The sequence below is a fragment of the Necator americanus genome, chromosome III, assembly GCF_031761385.1.
Source record: "Necator americanus strain Aroian chromosome III, whole genome shotgun sequence".
Taxonomy (NCBI): domain Eukaryota; kingdom Metazoa; phylum Nematoda; class Chromadorea; order Rhabditida; family Ancylostomatidae; genus Necator; species Necator americanus.
Window position 1 is genome coordinate 37,714,997 of NC_087373.1, and position 17,054 is coordinate 37,732,050.

The 17,054-nt window shown below is 36.0% G+C and overlaps 1 protein-coding gene across 1 annotated transcript; it reads left to right on the top strand.

Annotated features, from left to right (window-relative positions):
• Positions 1 to 9,871: 9,871 nt before the first annotated feature.
• RB195_012223 (uncharacterized protein) lies at positions 9,872 to 16,180 on the top strand (the record flags this gene model as incomplete). The annotated part of the gene is made up of 9 exons (XM_064193984.1): positions 9,872 to 9,958; positions 10,910 to 11,010; positions 11,250 to 11,371; positions 12,031 to 12,176; positions 12,244 to 12,383; positions 12,455 to 12,693; positions 15,645 to 15,763; positions 15,845 to 16,045; positions 16,136 to 16,180. 9 exons carry the CDS (start codon positions 9,872 to 9,874, stop codon positions 16,178 to 16,180), a joined length of 1,200 nt encoding a protein of 399 aa, XP_064051567.1.
• Between the last annotated feature and the right edge of the window lie 874 nt (positions 16,181 to 17,054).

The window sequence follows — 17,054 nt, forward strand, 5'->3', positions numbered from 1 at the left end:
CCTATGATGTCGCTATTAGCGCAAGGTTACTTTCCCTTTATACTTTCACCTTTTACCACCTTTTATCACCTAAACACAATTTTTCCCATGGGAGATTTTCTGGGATTCTTCAAATTTCTTTCAGCGTAATTAGTAGGATTTCTTTTTTTAGCTCCTGATAACAAGTGCTCATACTTTCTGAATCTATTTTTCTTTTAAAAAATCAAATTTAAAAATCTTGAAAACTCTCTGTAATTAAGTTGACTTTTTAGGGTTTTCAAATTTTTTATTCAATTTGTTCGGTATGATTTTCTGGATTATAATGTAATCCCTCCAGAAAATGAGAGAAAAATTCATTTTCTTGCTCAACATTCAGTAATTCCGTGCCTTACTGGGGCTAATTAGTAATAACGGTACAAATCCTTTCACTCCTAATACTTTCTGGATGGAAAACTCAGAAAAAAAAGAAACTAAACTAATAACTACTGAATCGCATGAGCAGCTTAAATTTTTCAAAAAAAAAACTGATTTCTTCTAGTTTTACTTCTTTCCTACATTCTATTGTAGATAATTGTTTTCATGATGAATAATATTAATCGAATCGATATTCCTGTGGAGGATTTTTCAAGATTTTGAACTTATTTACTTTCGAATCTGATCCACTAATCAATCCTTGAATATCAGCTGTTTCGCTGTTTTTTTCCTCTACTGCTGCTTAACAGCTGCACTTTTCCACGCTTTTCTCTCTCATTTCACTCATTTTTCCCCGTTCCTTCGTTCCTTTCCAGAGAATATTTATTTATTTATTTATCTATCTATCTATCTATTTATTTATTTATTTACCTGTTTGATTTTTGAAATATTTATATACAAGATTTTCCCGTAAGATTCTCCTTGCGATGGTCGATTTTTCGAATTTCCTGTCTTCTACATAATTCATAAATCACATAATAATAAAAAATAAATATAAATCCAAGGGAATCAAAACTTTTTCCGATCGATACTTCTTTACATAGGCTATTTTTTTGCTTGAACTGCTGATTAATTGATGTATTTCTTGTTTTTCTTTCTTTAATGTGAGGCAAAAAAAAAGTCAAAAGAAAAGAATTAAACTGAAAAAAAAACTGTATGGACGGGCCAACTATCATTATTTTTGCTTTATTTCTTCTTCTTACTCGGTCCGTTTTTACAAATTTTCATCTTCATAACGTCTGTGCATCCTTGCATGATCTAGTCAAACGGTTTGCCAAATCCGAGCTCTCGTAACGGCTCAGAATTTTCCCCCAGGTTATGTCCCAACGTCCTGCCCATCCGTATGTCCTGGAAATTTCTCTGTAGTAAAATTAGTAGGATTTCTCTCTTTTTTCAAGCTCCTGATAACAACCGACAATAAAAACTTTAGAAACTCTCCGTAGCCAAGGAAGTTTTTCAGAATTTTCAAATTTTTCTTTACGTCTGTCCGCTATGATTTGAATTTTCTTAAATTATTTTCTAAAATCCAAATATGTATAAAAATCTATTATTTTTCTGCCTCTAAGCACATTATTCAATCCGCACCCAGAATTGATTATTGTTTTTTGTCACGACCATTTGTTAAATGTGCCAGACACACCATTTTTGCGCCTATGCACAGATTGTATATATGGGGAAATTTCCGACATCTTACAAAATAATGGTGTTTTTTTTTTCTTTTTAAAATTCATCACAATCATTATCCTTACCGTTTCTGCCTTCTCCTTTATTTTCTTCTCATCCATGCGGTGTTTCTATCTCTCTTCTTTCTCTTTTTCTTTTTCTTTTTCTTCTTGTTTTTCTTCTTTTTTTCACAGTTTAATTTTTATGTACAATACTAGGCACACGGATTCGATGAAAAATATGATTCGGCGATATGCCCGTGGATTTCATCGAAGCTCATGGATCTGTTTCTTTTTTTCATTGAATCCCTTAAATGCTATTTGAAAAACGAAAACACCGTCAGGTAGTTCGTATCGAGTTTTTTTTTGCGAAAATATGTAAGTAAAGTATTTAAATAAATAAATTAAAGGATAAAAAAAGGATAAAGTCACTGGCGTATCAATCCACTTGGGATGCGCCAACGCGTTTTACTGGAATTCGTAATCGTTGAGGTTTTTTTTGGAACGCGTGTTGGCCTTTACAATGACTTGCGGGGGCCAGCCGAAGATCAAGTCAGTGTTTTTATCCTCCCAGACAAGTCTGGTACCAATTTATCGACCCCGGAGGGATGAAAGGCTTGGTCTGCGCTAGGGCGGTTTCGAACCCTCGACCGTGTGGCTACAACGGACCTCTAACCGACTGCGCCACACCCACCCCATAAATAAATTAAACAAAATAAATAAGCAAAAATATAACTATGTTATAAAATAAAATATATAAATACATTATTGTTTAAATTATCAATCTGGAAAATAATTTATCTTATTTTATCTTATAACAAGCTTTCAACATTCAGAAATATTTTTGTGGATTATAACATTGAGAGCATTTTTTTTTAAAAAAGACATATTTCGCTCATTTCTTGTCCACTTGAGATTACCGTATTCATAACTTTTTATCCATGACCTTCTAATATGTTTGATCTATAGATTTTCTACGAGGTCTGTTCATCTATTGATTTTTTCCAGCAATTTTTTGCTCCTTTAGTGAATTTCATTGAATTTTTCAATTGCATTCATAAGTGTATTGTCGTGAATTTCTTGACAATTTATTTCACATACACTTTTCATTCGTTTTTTCCCTTTGTCTCTGTTTGATTTTTCCTCGTATGAATCTTTTCTAAAAACATTGCCGCCGATAGTTTTTCATATATTCTTCTGCAGGATGTTAGCGGGAATATTTTTCTTTAATTATTTGCACATGACGTCATTCGTTCGCATTTTAGTGGCCTTTTTACCCCATTTTTTTCCCACCTGTCATTCATTGCTTATCATCAAATCAAAATCGTTCATTTGAATCTGAATGCATTTCGTTCTGTTCGCTTGTCTACGTCTTGCAAAAGATTTACATATTCGGATCTTTTCCACGTATTTTTATTTTTGCACTGGAAACGTTTCTGGATTTTCTTTTCCTCTCTCTTTTTCTCGCAAAGATTTACATATTCAGATTGTTCCCACATATTTTTTGCACTGCAAACGTTTCTGGATTCTCTCTTCCTCTTTCTTTTTTTTTTCTTTTTATTAGTTTGTTTCAGTTTTCTACCGCGATTACACTAGCCTAAAACTGATAATCAATAAGTAAATAATTTACAAATACACTGTCGTCAAGAGCACGTCCGTTGCGCATCTGAACGAGTAAATTAATTAATTAATTAATTAATCAGGTGTATTTATATGAAATATTCTTATTCATCATATTAAAGTTTATTTTTTATACTGTCTGATATTCTATGTATGTCATGTTTTGGATAGGTATAAATTAATATCAGTTTTGTCTGTGATCTGGGTTTAGATGAATTTTATTAGTTTGGTTTTGTAATTAATAAATATTAAATTTGATTTCATAATAGATACATATCTTATCAATATATAAATTTAAATGTATTTTTTGAGCATAGCAATATAATTTTGCAATAGATATATTTTTTATTAATATATAAATTTAAATGTATTTTTCGAACATAACAATATAATTTTGTAATAGATACATATTTTTATTAACATATTTTTTTAGTGGTTAAATCGCAACTTCTTTGTTCTCCTGGATTTTCCAGCCTCTTCTCGGTTTTTTCCTCTTTAGACATATGATTTTCTTTCTTCCTATCGTCTTTTTCTCATTTATTCCCATCAAGTTTTTTCGTGTGTTTTTTTTTTGCTTGTTTGAAGGTAGAATGCCACGAATCTGACGTGGTGAAAGAATCTGCGGGGAAAATTGAAGTTAGGATTGTAGATTGCGTGAACCGCTGTGGTTCCGCTCACCTGTCCCTAATCGTCCTGAAAAACGGCGTGGGAACCGCTTTAGTCCCTACGAGGAAACGTCAGAACGCTTCTCTAAGTGTACGTTCTAGTCCCATCAGCAACCTATTCATAGGTTTCACTTGAATCGAGGCAGTCGAGGAGTGCTCACCGGCTTTCGACCGCTGCGCAGCTGGATGCGGCGCGTGTACGGGAGCGTAACGTTGCGCAACTGAAATCTCGCGTGAAAAACGGAACACCCTCTTTCACGCCATTTTTTTGCTACGATTAGGGAGAAAGGAGCAGAACCACCCCTAATCCCGGAATCCACGACCCCGTCTAGAGTTTGTCGATCGGAAATCCATACCACCTTGGATTCGTGAGGTGATCCTTTAATGCCTTTAATGGCAATATGGCAGTGTTATCGTTTCTCCTCCAGTGCACATCCATTTTGCATGAGAAAATGACGTAAGGAAATTTATAGTTCATGTGAATTTTTTTTTTCAAAATCGCATTTATGGCTGCGATGGCTTTTCTTTTTCGCGACATGCTCGGATTACATTTGTGGAAGATACAATTTTCGCCTTCATGGCTTTTTTTCTCTCGAAAACTAATTGATTGGCTAATTTTTTTTATGGAAATCCACCTTTCGTCGATGGTTTCTCGTTGATTAAAAGCGATTAGAGCCGAGCGTTGAGGTTTTCGGGCTAATTTCAGTCGATCAACTGCCGTGGTTGGTCAAAAGCGGGATTTCTCCAATAAATCCTTGCCCTGCGTGCGGCGTTATCAGTTCTTCCGAGCATCCGGAGACGTCTGGATTTTTTTTTGTTCACACAAACTTCATTCAAGGTCTGTGCGCGTTTTTTCCGCGTACGTGTAAATCAAATTTGACGGCGTCTTAACTGCGAAGCTTGCTGCTGGTGCGGAGGAATATTAGTCGAATTCCAACGAGGTCCTCTCGAAACGCTTGAGCTGTACGAGTTTTCCTTTTTGCTGTGCAGTTTTAAGGTTATTTTGTACTTCTTGTCATGTATTGTATAAAACATTTGTATTCTTAAGTATAAATACTTCTTAAGCAAACAAAGTCAGCCTCTGGAATCCACAGTAGTATTGTAGCTTACAGCATCCGCTTAATTTTAGCGGTTTTTCCGCACTTTATGGACTAAGGCCACTTCATGGAAATTCCATTAATTTTACAATCTATTTTCAAATTAGATGGTTCCATTAATTTTTTTTTCAAAAATGTGAATTAAACAAGTTGTTAATTAAGTTAAATAATTGTGTGCTATTACGTAACTATTGCAATTTAAATAATTTAAATAATTACGATTATTTTAAACAAGAAAGAGGGAAAAGAAAGAAAAGTTTTTCAGGTAACAAACAGAATAAACAGACTGAAATTTTTAATTAGAACCAAATAAAAGAGTGCATAACTTTTGTTCACGTTCAAATTTTACATTTTGATTAATTTGATAAGTTAATATTTAAATTTAACTTCTAATAATTGAAGCAATATAAGAAAATACAAAGATTGGCCTCGTATTTCATGGAAGTCTTTATTGAATCTCGAAATTTCACAAGAATATTTTAATTTAGAATTTAGGAAGAAGTATTTTTTTTAGTAATGAACAGTTTCAGGAGAATGTTTTATTTGAGAATTTAAAGAAGATGCATTTTAATATTTATTTAATATTATTTTTATTCCCTATTTTTCGTTATCTATTCTATGCTATTTATTTTATTTTCTATTACATATCACTCGGAAATGAAGTAATTAATTGCATGAATCGATTTTTTTTTTCAAGCCATACATAAATTATTCCAACAATTCTTATTTCATTTCAGTTTGATTTGGTTTTTGTGCACTGCTTCTCAACATGCTGAAATCTGTTTACGATTCCCATGAAAAACATATTCTCCTGGTTTTTGATGGCTTTAATTGACGAATGTATCATTTATGCGTCGTGCATTATTTTCAAAAAAAAAAATCAATAAAAATGGCAAGAAATTCAATTTTTTTCTAGTCTATAGGGGGAATTTTTTGAGCAGCATTATTATTTGTTTCTTTTTTCTGAATGAACCACAGTTTCTAAAATCTTACCTCTCTCTTTCCGTTCTTTTTTTCTCTGCAATTTATTAGCGATGCCCCCAAAATTTGTTCAAATTTCATTTTTTCACGATCATGGATTGGATCTTCATTGGATTCGACTGTGGAATTTTGAGTCGTGTTCCTCAGCGCATATGGTTACGTTTTCGGTGTTGAATTTTTAAATTCTTTTAAGGAACAAAAGAAAAAAAGGAAAAAAAAACATGCTCTTAAATATGTTTTTATTGGATGAATTCTCATTTTTTTCTTTTTTTCGGAAAATTTTAAGATCTAAATTTTGTTAATATGTTTCATAGTTAAAGTAGTGCAATCAATAAATAAATAGTTAAAATAAAATGAAAAATAATCAGCTAAATAATTAGAATAAAAATATTAAACAATAACGCGCATCTTTGCATACCACCAATCACCACGTGTCCGCGGTGTCCGTAAATGTTGTGGGCGGAGCAATTCAGTGCAGTCACGCACATTACTTCTACTTCTAAAGGGTTGTAAGCGGAAATTGGACCTGAATTCCTTTCCCTTAAAACTTTTTTATTTTTTTCTTCTTTTTTTTTAATATTCTCTACGAAATATTTCCGTACACTGTAAAAATCTTGTCTTTTTTTCGTCAATTTTTCACAAAAAAAAATTCAATTGCATAAAACTTTTATTACATGGTAGGGATCAGAGCCGTGGAAGGTAGTGCGAGCACCAAGTAAAGAAAAACTGTGATCTACAGAGTCAGAGTCATTTTTTAAAAGTAAGGAAAAATCTAATTTTATTTTTCTATGTAAGCCTTATCCGTATTCTGAAAATGTTGTTGACATCGTTTCTGTTCCATTTACGACCACCACCTCCTCTCCGGTGGACTCCGGTGCCTCAGATGTTTTCCTTCGTGATGTTTATGCGCGTCCGCACGCAGTCTCACAACTCACATTTCCTCGAATCCTCAAAATCCACCACCACCTCCTCCTCTAAATCTCGGTCGCATCGATTCACGCGAGTTCAACAACTTCCGGTGTTTGTGCTGTTCTTGACGGTTTCAGCGGTGATGGTGGCGATGATCCGCCGCCGGTGGTTCCACCACTGAATCATGCCATCCATCCGCGGTTATGTGCTTAGTAACGTTCGTAGACGGCGACGCTACCCGGTCCGCACGAGCGGAACACTTCAAGATTTTCGCCTCGGGTCGAGAACGGCGAATCCTCACATCTCACATGTTTGTGGTAACTGGGGCAGAGTTGCCGTTCATCCTCATAGCGGAGGTGTTTTTCTTGTGCTGAATGGCACACTCAGTTTTTTCTTTATTCTTCCTTTCTCCCTTCTCCCCTCATCTTCCTTTCCCTTCCTTTCCTCTTCCCTTTCATCCTCCCTTACTTTCTTCGTTTTTTTTCCATCTTCCACCGACGAAATAAGGGCAGAGGTGGAAATTTGCTGAAACAGATAGATAAAATCGCCGAAAACTTTCTGATTAATTTACAACTGGAAATTTTTGTGAAAATTTCACATTGGTAATCTTGAAGAATTTCTGCGCATCTTATTTTTTCCACTTTAACAAATTTTACCCTTCTTTGATTTATTTTTGTGCTCTAAAGTCTAGAAAGCATACTTTTTGTTGAATTTTTGCATATCCGATCGCCACAGACTTTTGAAAGTTTTAAAGCTTGCCTCATACCTAGAAGTGTACTCTACGAATATTTAGGAATAAGAAACATTTTTTTCTTCCGAAAAAAAAAACTGTAGAATTCACACTTATGAATAAAAGGGTTTTCAAATTTGATGGGAAAAAAGGAAAAGGTATTTTTCCTCCGTAATTTTATTTTATTTTTTATTTTATTTTTATTTTTATAGATAATTTTATTTCAATATTCTTATAGTTTAGACACGTAAAATGAAGATGGTTGGCAAATTTTAGGATACAAAATAAAGAAGAAAAATAAGTAGGAGGATCATTTTTCGATATTGATTTTTGACCATACTTTGCAAATTTCCAGTAAAATCCGTGTATCGTGGTTATTATTTTTTACTAGTTATTATTTATAACATTGATTCATATTACTATTATTATAGATGTCATCACTATTATTTTATTTATTATTGGTTTATATTTCTAATTTATGCAGAATTCTTCTGGTAAACGAAATGCTCCGCCAGCTTCACTTCATCGTTTTTTTCTATCCTGTTTCATTTTTCTTCTGGAGTGAGAGAATCGCTTTCTAATGCTATTTCTGGATGGATTCCTGCCACTTACTGAATTCCTTGCTGAGTTTCTTGTTTTGTTTCCGCTCATATTTCAATGAGGTTGTTTTCTACTATGTTTGTTTAGTGTGTAATGTCAATACTCAATGTTATGGATCCTTTTTTGAGACGAAAATAGGGAAAGGAAAGAAAATCCACAATGCTATTCCGTAAGGATTAAAATTTTCCTATTTAAGGTACTACAACTATCAGATGCTTGCGTTTATTTAGGCTAATCCAGACTTTTCGACAGATAATCTCTTTGACGAGTTACGGTAGTCCATATAACACCCCCCCCCCCAACTTCCGCTCCTCCTCCTTTAGCTTTTCCGGTCAAACTGACCTCCATAAAATACTTTTCATCCCTTCTCTTGCTGCCCGGAAAATTCAGGCAACTTCTTTTATAAAAATTTCGCGAAGAAAACCTAAAAATTATCCAAAGAGAAAAAATCAGTTAGCCCAAAGGAAAAGAAATTATTCAGAATTCTACGAATCCATTAAGCTTCAAAGTCCATCAAAATTTCACTGTAATTTGCTTTACTTTACTTTAATTTAATCTAATTTTTTAACATTTACCGTCGCATAAGTGTAGAAACATGCCCTGTGGTTCTGGAAAATCCTTCAACCCACTTTTTTTCGACTGTCAAACTCTTTCGCGTGTTGTTAGCAAAATTCCAATTTCCGTTTCGTTTTCCTTTTTCCTTCTGATAGATACATCAATCTTTTCTTTTCTCAACTATTTTTTATTAAGCCCTTTAATATTTTTCTTTTTCTGCACATGTGGTTCTTAGGTAATTTTCTCCTCCAATCTCCTCCGTCATCCATGAAAGAAGTAGAAGAAGAAGTAGTAAATCTGGAATAGAGACGACACTTCCGTCACACTCTTCTCCTGTTTCACTTTTTCTTCGGGAACGCGAGTGAAGCGCGAAAGAGATTCTCTAAGGTTCTTCTGGAGCGCTTTTTTCCGGAACTTTCCACTTCATTAATGGATCATTTAGCATCGTTTCTGTAGAGTGTTTTATATAAGGGTTTAAGTGTTCCAAGCCCGGGTGTGACGGGAAATGATCACTTATCCTTTGTCGGCGGCGGCGGCAGCAGCACATAGGGGTCGACGTGTTTGCCGACACATTAGAGTAGCGGCGGCGGCGGTGGCGGAGGCGGTGGCGGTCCCCGTTTGGCTGAACTCATCTAATACTCGGCGGCGGAAACGGTAATCTCGTGCCCGCCGTTAATGATACCCCCATTATATGTGTCGTTTTTTTCCGCCGCCTCACCGGGTTCTACTTTGACGAGGTGCTTAAGTTGTATTATCTGTATGTATGTATGTATGTATGTATGAACCAGTTTTATTGCCAAACAATGATGAAGTCATTCGTCATACCTACCTCTATCCGCCTCTCATTTGTGTCATTCGTTCGTTCACTTTTCCCATCGTGTCGTGTCGTTGATGGGGTCCAGTTCCCCCCGAAGTTCGCAAGCGATTTTTTTCCCCAGAACCACGAACAAAAATAGCCTACTTTCAGGACACTGAATTATTCGCCATACGTAAATTCCGCGTCATCATCGTTGCCTGAAATGATCGCGTTGATGCGACGTGAGTGAGACGACGTCGTTGCGTTGCGTTCCGTCACGTTTCGCTGCGTTGCGAAGTTTGCGGATGCGGCCGACGAACTCGAAGTTGAACATCGACGGCGTCGATGTTCACCTCGATCTTAATCGACTACCGAATGAACTATTGCTTAGGGTTTGTTTCCGTTCGAATTATTCCTGTTTTCTTTTTCTTTTCTTGCTCTGGAAATTTCCTCGGAGATTAATTTCCGTCTAGAAAGGTTAGGATTTCTTCGAACATCTGAAGTTCGTCAACTAGATCAGTTTCACTTTTCTTTTCCAATGGTGAGCTGCTTAACGAAAACGAACAGGTCCTGCGAAGACAAGTTCCTAGCGATTAGGGAATTTTCTTCTAAGCTAATTCTTTTTTCTGTTGCTACCAGGGAACGTTTCCACAAATAAATACACTTAATATGACGTAAAACATCTACTAATATGGTCATACAGTACCAGTAAACACGTATTAGACCAATTACGATCCAGATGTATGATTATCCTGAAGTTTCCTAGTTTCCTGTAGGTGAACAGGTTTTAGTCGGCTCCAATTTATTACAGTGCATACAAGGAAAACCTGGGGAAAATTCTAGGATTTTTTTTTCTGATTTCGAGAGTTTAGATTCTAAGATTCTAGGATTTCCCTGGATTCAGAGATTCCATGATTCTTAGATTTTCCTCGTGATTTTTTTTTTCGGAAAAGCTTCTTTCTAACTGTGTTCAACCACCCAATACTTTTATTTAACCTTCTTTTTCTGATTTTTTCTTTCTCTCTCACTCTACTTTTTTCCCCTTGGCTCTTTTTTTTCCTCGTTAGGATCTCTGATAAACTTATTCCATGGATAAAAAATGCCTTTTTCGAATAGAAGGGAAATAAAGGAATTCTACATGAAAATAGAAAAACTCTCGTCAATTTTTTTCTCTGCTGAGGCGTCGTTGAATCAGTGCTTTTCCAGAATTTTCTCTCCAGATTTCCTCTCAGATTTCACGTTTCTTACCATCCTCTTCAGATGATTTAATAATAAAAGAAAATTGAAGAAGAGGAAATAAAAAATTGACTGAGAAAAATAAAAGAATAATGGATAATTTTCAGATAATCCAATTTTTACCACCGCGAGATGTTGCGCTTGGCGCTGCACAAGTCTCGACGAGGTGGCGATCTCTTATTAAGCACAATCTTGCCAGAGTACCTAGGTAAGTGACGGTTAATTAGAGATTATCCATTAATTCCATTTAGGTCCGTATTCCGTATGTGCATTTTCTGTCTAGAACCGCACTATTTAATTATCTTCTCTTAATTAATCACTCAATTAACTGATTAACTAATCAGCCGCTATTGATTAATTAAAAAGTTCTTCCTGAAAATCTGCACTTTTCACTTCGGAACTACACGAATCGTAGACCTTGAAGACTACTCGCACAGATTCTTCCAGAATCCCAGCTCACTGTCATGTATATGTGATGGATATCGATCTACAACCGGGCGATGATCGAACGGATGGCCGAAGTCCAATTATGCAATATCATTTCACCACTTTCAACACGTCACAGCCAGGTACTTAATTTCTCAAAAAAAAACTTTAAAGGAAGTGATTTTTTAGCACCAAATATTAAATAATAGCAATAAATTCTTTGACGGGGTAATCATAATCGGGAGAGCGCACTCGGATAGAACATAGAAATTGTTAAAATGTGGTCTAAAACTAAGAGAAAATCTTTTTTTTTTGAAGAAATTAATGTAGAATCGAAATTTTCGATTGTAATGTCTGTTATGGATATATTTAAATTTTCGGATTGTTAAAAACCCATCTGTTCCATTGCTTTTTTTTAATCAAAATCACTTCATTTTTGAGCATTCAAGCAGACAAGAGTTTAGAGTAGAAATATGTCTGAAAAATTGAGTTTTTTTGTCTAAATTTTGTCGCCTTTGAGCGTAATAAATAAATAAATAAATAAATAAATTTGGAAGAAAACTTGCGATTGATTGACCCAAATTTGTCTGTAGCGATTGATTTACTCAAATTCCTTTCAGAAATTCCTGCTGATAGAAAAATTTCGTTAGAGTGTATAAAGTAGCATTGAATTAGCTTATTCCTTCAGGTTTCAGTCATAACTAGGAAGGGTTCGGTAGCAGAAACGATTCTACTCTCGTGCGCTTTCAGTTTGTTAAACTCCCTTGTTTGTGGACTTTTCCACTCAGGACCCGTAATTCAGATTATCGTGCTAAACGTCGTGCATGTCTTCGTGGGAATGATTCCGAACTTCGAGCGATCTACGTCCAACACAAACGATGCGGGATGATGGCCGAATGGGATTCACGTGGTGGTGTTCAGAAACTTGACTCGTGCACCGCTAATTCGGTATTTTTCTAGGACAATTAGCACAAATTCAAAATTCGCTGGAAAAGAGGCAACTTCGTTTTTCCAGCTGCTCTCCTTCCTCGACATTGTTGCGCTCAGGATTGATGTGTTGAAACGTGGGCGTCGTTTAATGGCGCGAAGAGTTGACGAGAGGTTTGCGCATGCGGTTGCGTTCTGTGAGGATATTTGTGGGACCTTAGATCCGAAGTGAGAGATCCTTACTCCCCAGGGTTTACTAGGCGATTTTTTTTTCTGATTTTTCTGAGCTCCTCATTCAGATCCTTACTACTCTGCTCTCAAAACCCCTATTTCTCATGGTGTTTGGGAGAAGAATCGCTGCGACGATTATCCTCATTTCGAAATTTGGACTCATTAATTCTGGAAAATATGACTGGTGCCGAAGTTTTTGGAGGAATCAAAGCATCGTTGTATCTGGGGAAACTCAAAGAGATTCGAATGCGATTGGATGCTAAACATCAAAATGAAGTCGAAAATATTCTCTGGGTAGATGTTCAAGGTTTGTTAACGTTTTCTGGGGCCGGGATTCCATAGGATTCAAATCTGATGAAGTTGTGAATTCTCTCCAAAGTCATTTACCGGAGAAAAACCTTGGTTTAAAAAGTTTACCAGAAAATTTCCGTTCCATTAAAGTTATATAAGAAGGAGGGCCCCACCTGACATTGATAGATTCGCAAGGCTTTTCCAGGGAAATGAAAGCGGGGTTTTTCAATAAATAATAGTAGTAATTCTCCAAAGCCATTTAACAAAAAAAACTACTTGTATTTAATCCGATTCTCTTGCCGACATCCATAATTTTCGACTAGAAATCTATCACGAGTTTAAAGAAAACCCCTTATAGTTGCTTTCCCTAGAAAAATCAAATCCTGAAAATCTACTTTCAAATTTGGCCTCATAATTTCCTCAAATATTTGATCTAAGGTAATTTCCTTTTACTAAATAACATTTAAAACGCTTCCTTGTTCATAGCAGGGGTAAATTTCTTAGCATTTCCCGGATACCGAGCAAAAATAGACCACATGGCCATACGCATCTTTTCTCAAAACTTCTTTTGATTTTTTTTAGAAAATTCTCTTTTAAATTTCAAAATCTCGCCTCAATTTATCCTATCCTGAAGATCCTCTGTATCCAATCCAGAAAAACCCTTGCGAACCTATCAACAACGGTTGGGAATTTCCTTTTGTATTTTATATAAATTGAATGAAACGGAGATTTTATCCTAATTTCCACAATCCGTACAGATTGTCAGAATAAAAACATTTACGAAGATTTGTTTTTACATTATAAATGATATATTATAATTATTTACTTACAATATTTTCTCTAATATATATATATATATTATTATATCGATCTACTTAAGTATGTATAATAAGTCAAAATTAATGCAAGTGTGTGTAAGATGAGTGAAAATTTGACTGCATGCACTCGAATTTCCCTTTTAGGGGTATTTTCTCGGGGAAAGAAGAAAAATAAAGAAAAAAAGAACGATGGAATTATTTTTGATTATGACTATTCTCGATCCCAGATCTGTTTTTTTTTTTCATTGCACTGACCTAGTTTCTTCACGTTTTTTTTTCGGACAAACTTTTCTCATTTCTCTCTCAACTTTATCTCATTCCAAACTCTAACTAGATATATACAATCACAACCATTTTTACTATTTTCTTATTGAATATTTTTGAAATGTCCTTCAGAAAAAAAAGAGAAAAGGTTCACATATAAAAATTCAGTTGACAGGGACACTGCTTCGAATGTTATGAGACATTAAAATTCTAAAATTTCTATTATTTTTTCTATTATTTCTATAAATTTCTATTTTCTTTACTAAGGACGCGCTTAACGTGGAAACATCTCTGCTGAACATAGAAAAAGGAATAATCCCCTTTAATACAGAATATATTGAAATAGTCTTGAAATCTCTGTCAACTACAGTATACCCGGTGAAGTCTATATAAGCTTCAACGGTGCTACTGTAGTGGATAGTAGAATTCAACTTAGTCGTAGACGTATTAGCGTCATAGTAAGACAGAATAAATGCACTACAAAATAGTCTAGAAATCACTGTCAACTACAGTATACCCGGTGAAGTCTCCAGAAGCTTCAACGGTGTTACTGTAGCGAACAGTCGAAGTCAACTTGTTCTTGACACATTAGAATCGACGGAAATATGAATACTACAGAATAATCCCCATCCAGATAGAAATCCCTGTCTACTACAGTATTCCCGGTGAAGTCTCTTAAAGCTTCACCCGGGGTACTGTAGCGGATAGCAAAAATCAGCCTGGTAGGAAGAGTATTAGAATCGGAATGGATTAAAATGATAGAGAATGGTCTAGAAATCCCTGTCCACTACAGTATACCCGGTGAAGTCTCTAAAAGCTTCAGCGGTGCTACTGTAGCGGATAGCAGAAATCCACTCATTCGCAAAAAAAAATCTCCGTCTACTACAGTACACCCATGTTACTGTGCGCAGAAGAACTCAGGATATTCGTAGAATTATCAGAATTATCAGCTCAAGGAATATAAGCAGTAAAGTCCAGAAATAACTGTCTACTACAGTACACCCGGTGAAGTCGCTAGCGGCCTCAACGGCGATACTGTAGCGGATAGTCGAAGTCTGTGAATCAAAATCAGGGATCGGGTGGAATATAAATAGAACAAAATAAATTAATACGATAGCTGAGAAATCAATATCTGCCACAGTATACCCGGTGAAGTCCCGAGAAGCTTCAACGGCGATACTGTAGCAGATAATAGAAGTTCACTTTTTCTTATACATATCAGGATCGTCGGAAGGAACACAAATGATCTGTACACATCAGGTTAGCTCATATATAGGGACTACATAAAGCTACAGGCAATATCACACTCCACCGCCGGCCCTTCCTACCCTCAGGCGGTTCTCCGGCTGATAACTTATGTGGTGAGAACTGCGATGCGATTTGTTTGTGGGTCACATTGATTGTGATCCTCGTCACATGACCCGTCAGTTCATAATTGAGGTCAGGATATTGCTCCGGGAAATGTAGGCGATCACAAATTATTACGAGTAGTTTTCTAACATTTTCCAGAATTTGATCTGCAGTAATCTTTAGTGAAGGTTTCTGAAAGTTCCTGAAAGGTTCCTGAAACGTGTTTTCATTCTTATCTTACCTTTTATAACGGTTAATTCACTTTTTCGTTTTTACTTATTAATTATTCTACTTTTTTTCGTTCAGAAAAATGCAAACGATACAACTTTTCTGATTTTTAGTCTCTGCATTTGTTTTTATTTATTTATTTTATTTAACCTTTATGATAGTGTTCCTGAGAAGGTTTTTGGTCATTTTCCACGGATCATTATTTCCAATCCGATATTTTCATTGTGAATTAATTTTACTATAGCAAACGTCAAATTAAAAACAATGTCATGGGAAAATTTCCCCACTTCCAACATTTTCCGTTCAGGATCCTTGCTAAAATCACTAGCAGAGGCGCACGTACGCTGTTTGGACTTCTCCGCGTTCTCCGAGTCTCCGGCCGCTATTACTGCCATCACAGCGGCGGATATGTGCCAATTCATCAGCGTTAGTTCTTCCCGTTCCACGGGATTTTGTCCGTGTTTTCCGGTGTCTGTCCGGACGAGTTTCACCGCCTTACTCGTCTAGGCTTGGCGTGCTTTGACATGTCCGTGGATGATAAAATCGATAATGTTCAATTCGACGGTGACAATCAGCGAATTTCGAACGGTTGCCGCTCGTGCTGGACTTTTCGCCAGTGCGCTAACCGATATACCGTATTGCCGATTCCGTACCTACCATCCGTCGGATCCGAACGCGAAATTGGAGCTGTCCTGTTACGGTAATGGGGTGAGTGTTGTGAATTCTGGGCACTACTTGGTGTCCAGAAACTATGTAACTGTACACATGCATACGTACAGTACATCCAATACGTTGCAGATCGCTACACAATGGTGTATTCGTTCGGGATATTTGACTTCGTAATCCGGAACCGGATCTCATCTCATCGTAGTCGTTTTAACTCGTAGTTTTTCGCTAGTTAACTGCTAGTTTTAGTTCTTATTGCTAGTTTGTTTGTTATTGCTTTTGATAGTTCTTTCGCTATGTTGGCATTTTTTCCCCTACAGAGTCAGAGTTGATCATTCTATTTTTTTTCTCTTCTTTTCTTTTAATCGCTGATCTTTTTACCAAATGGATTCGAGAGATTCTATATTCGATGTTGTACATATTTTTCCATGATTTTGTACAATACAGAGGGTATTATTCGAGTTTTTGAATTTATGATTTGTGAAAAAAAAAATGGAAATAAAAATATATACTGTTTCGGATGAGGATCTGTTAGTGCTGTAGTCTGTAAACTCAGAATATCGTGAACTACCATAAAGCAGAAAAATGTTTCATTAGATAGCGGCCCCAGGTGAATTCTGTGCGAAAAGGGGCGGGGTTCAGCTGGTTAGCATCCAATCACAGCACGTGCTGGGTGTGGGGCTCCGATCAATATTTACACTCACCCTATTTTTACGTGTTTCTTCTTGAGGAAACTATGTAAATCAGGCATCTGAGAAGAAATCCATGCAGGACCACGCAGAACAGTCAACGCTACCGTTTAGTATCCCATTGTTAGTTCAGGAATTTTTCTACATTTTGCAAATCCATGTTGGTTATACGGTGTCTTCGCCGTATCATTCGTTTTATGTAAGAATAAGATCTTAATGGGACCTATGATCAAGACGGGACCTAAGCTCCTCTAAAGGGTTTATGCGATATAGAAATGGTCCACACTTCCGAATATCAATCTGTATTCGACATCTTCGAATTCAAAAGCTTGAAATTCTCGGATTATTGATTTTTTTGACGG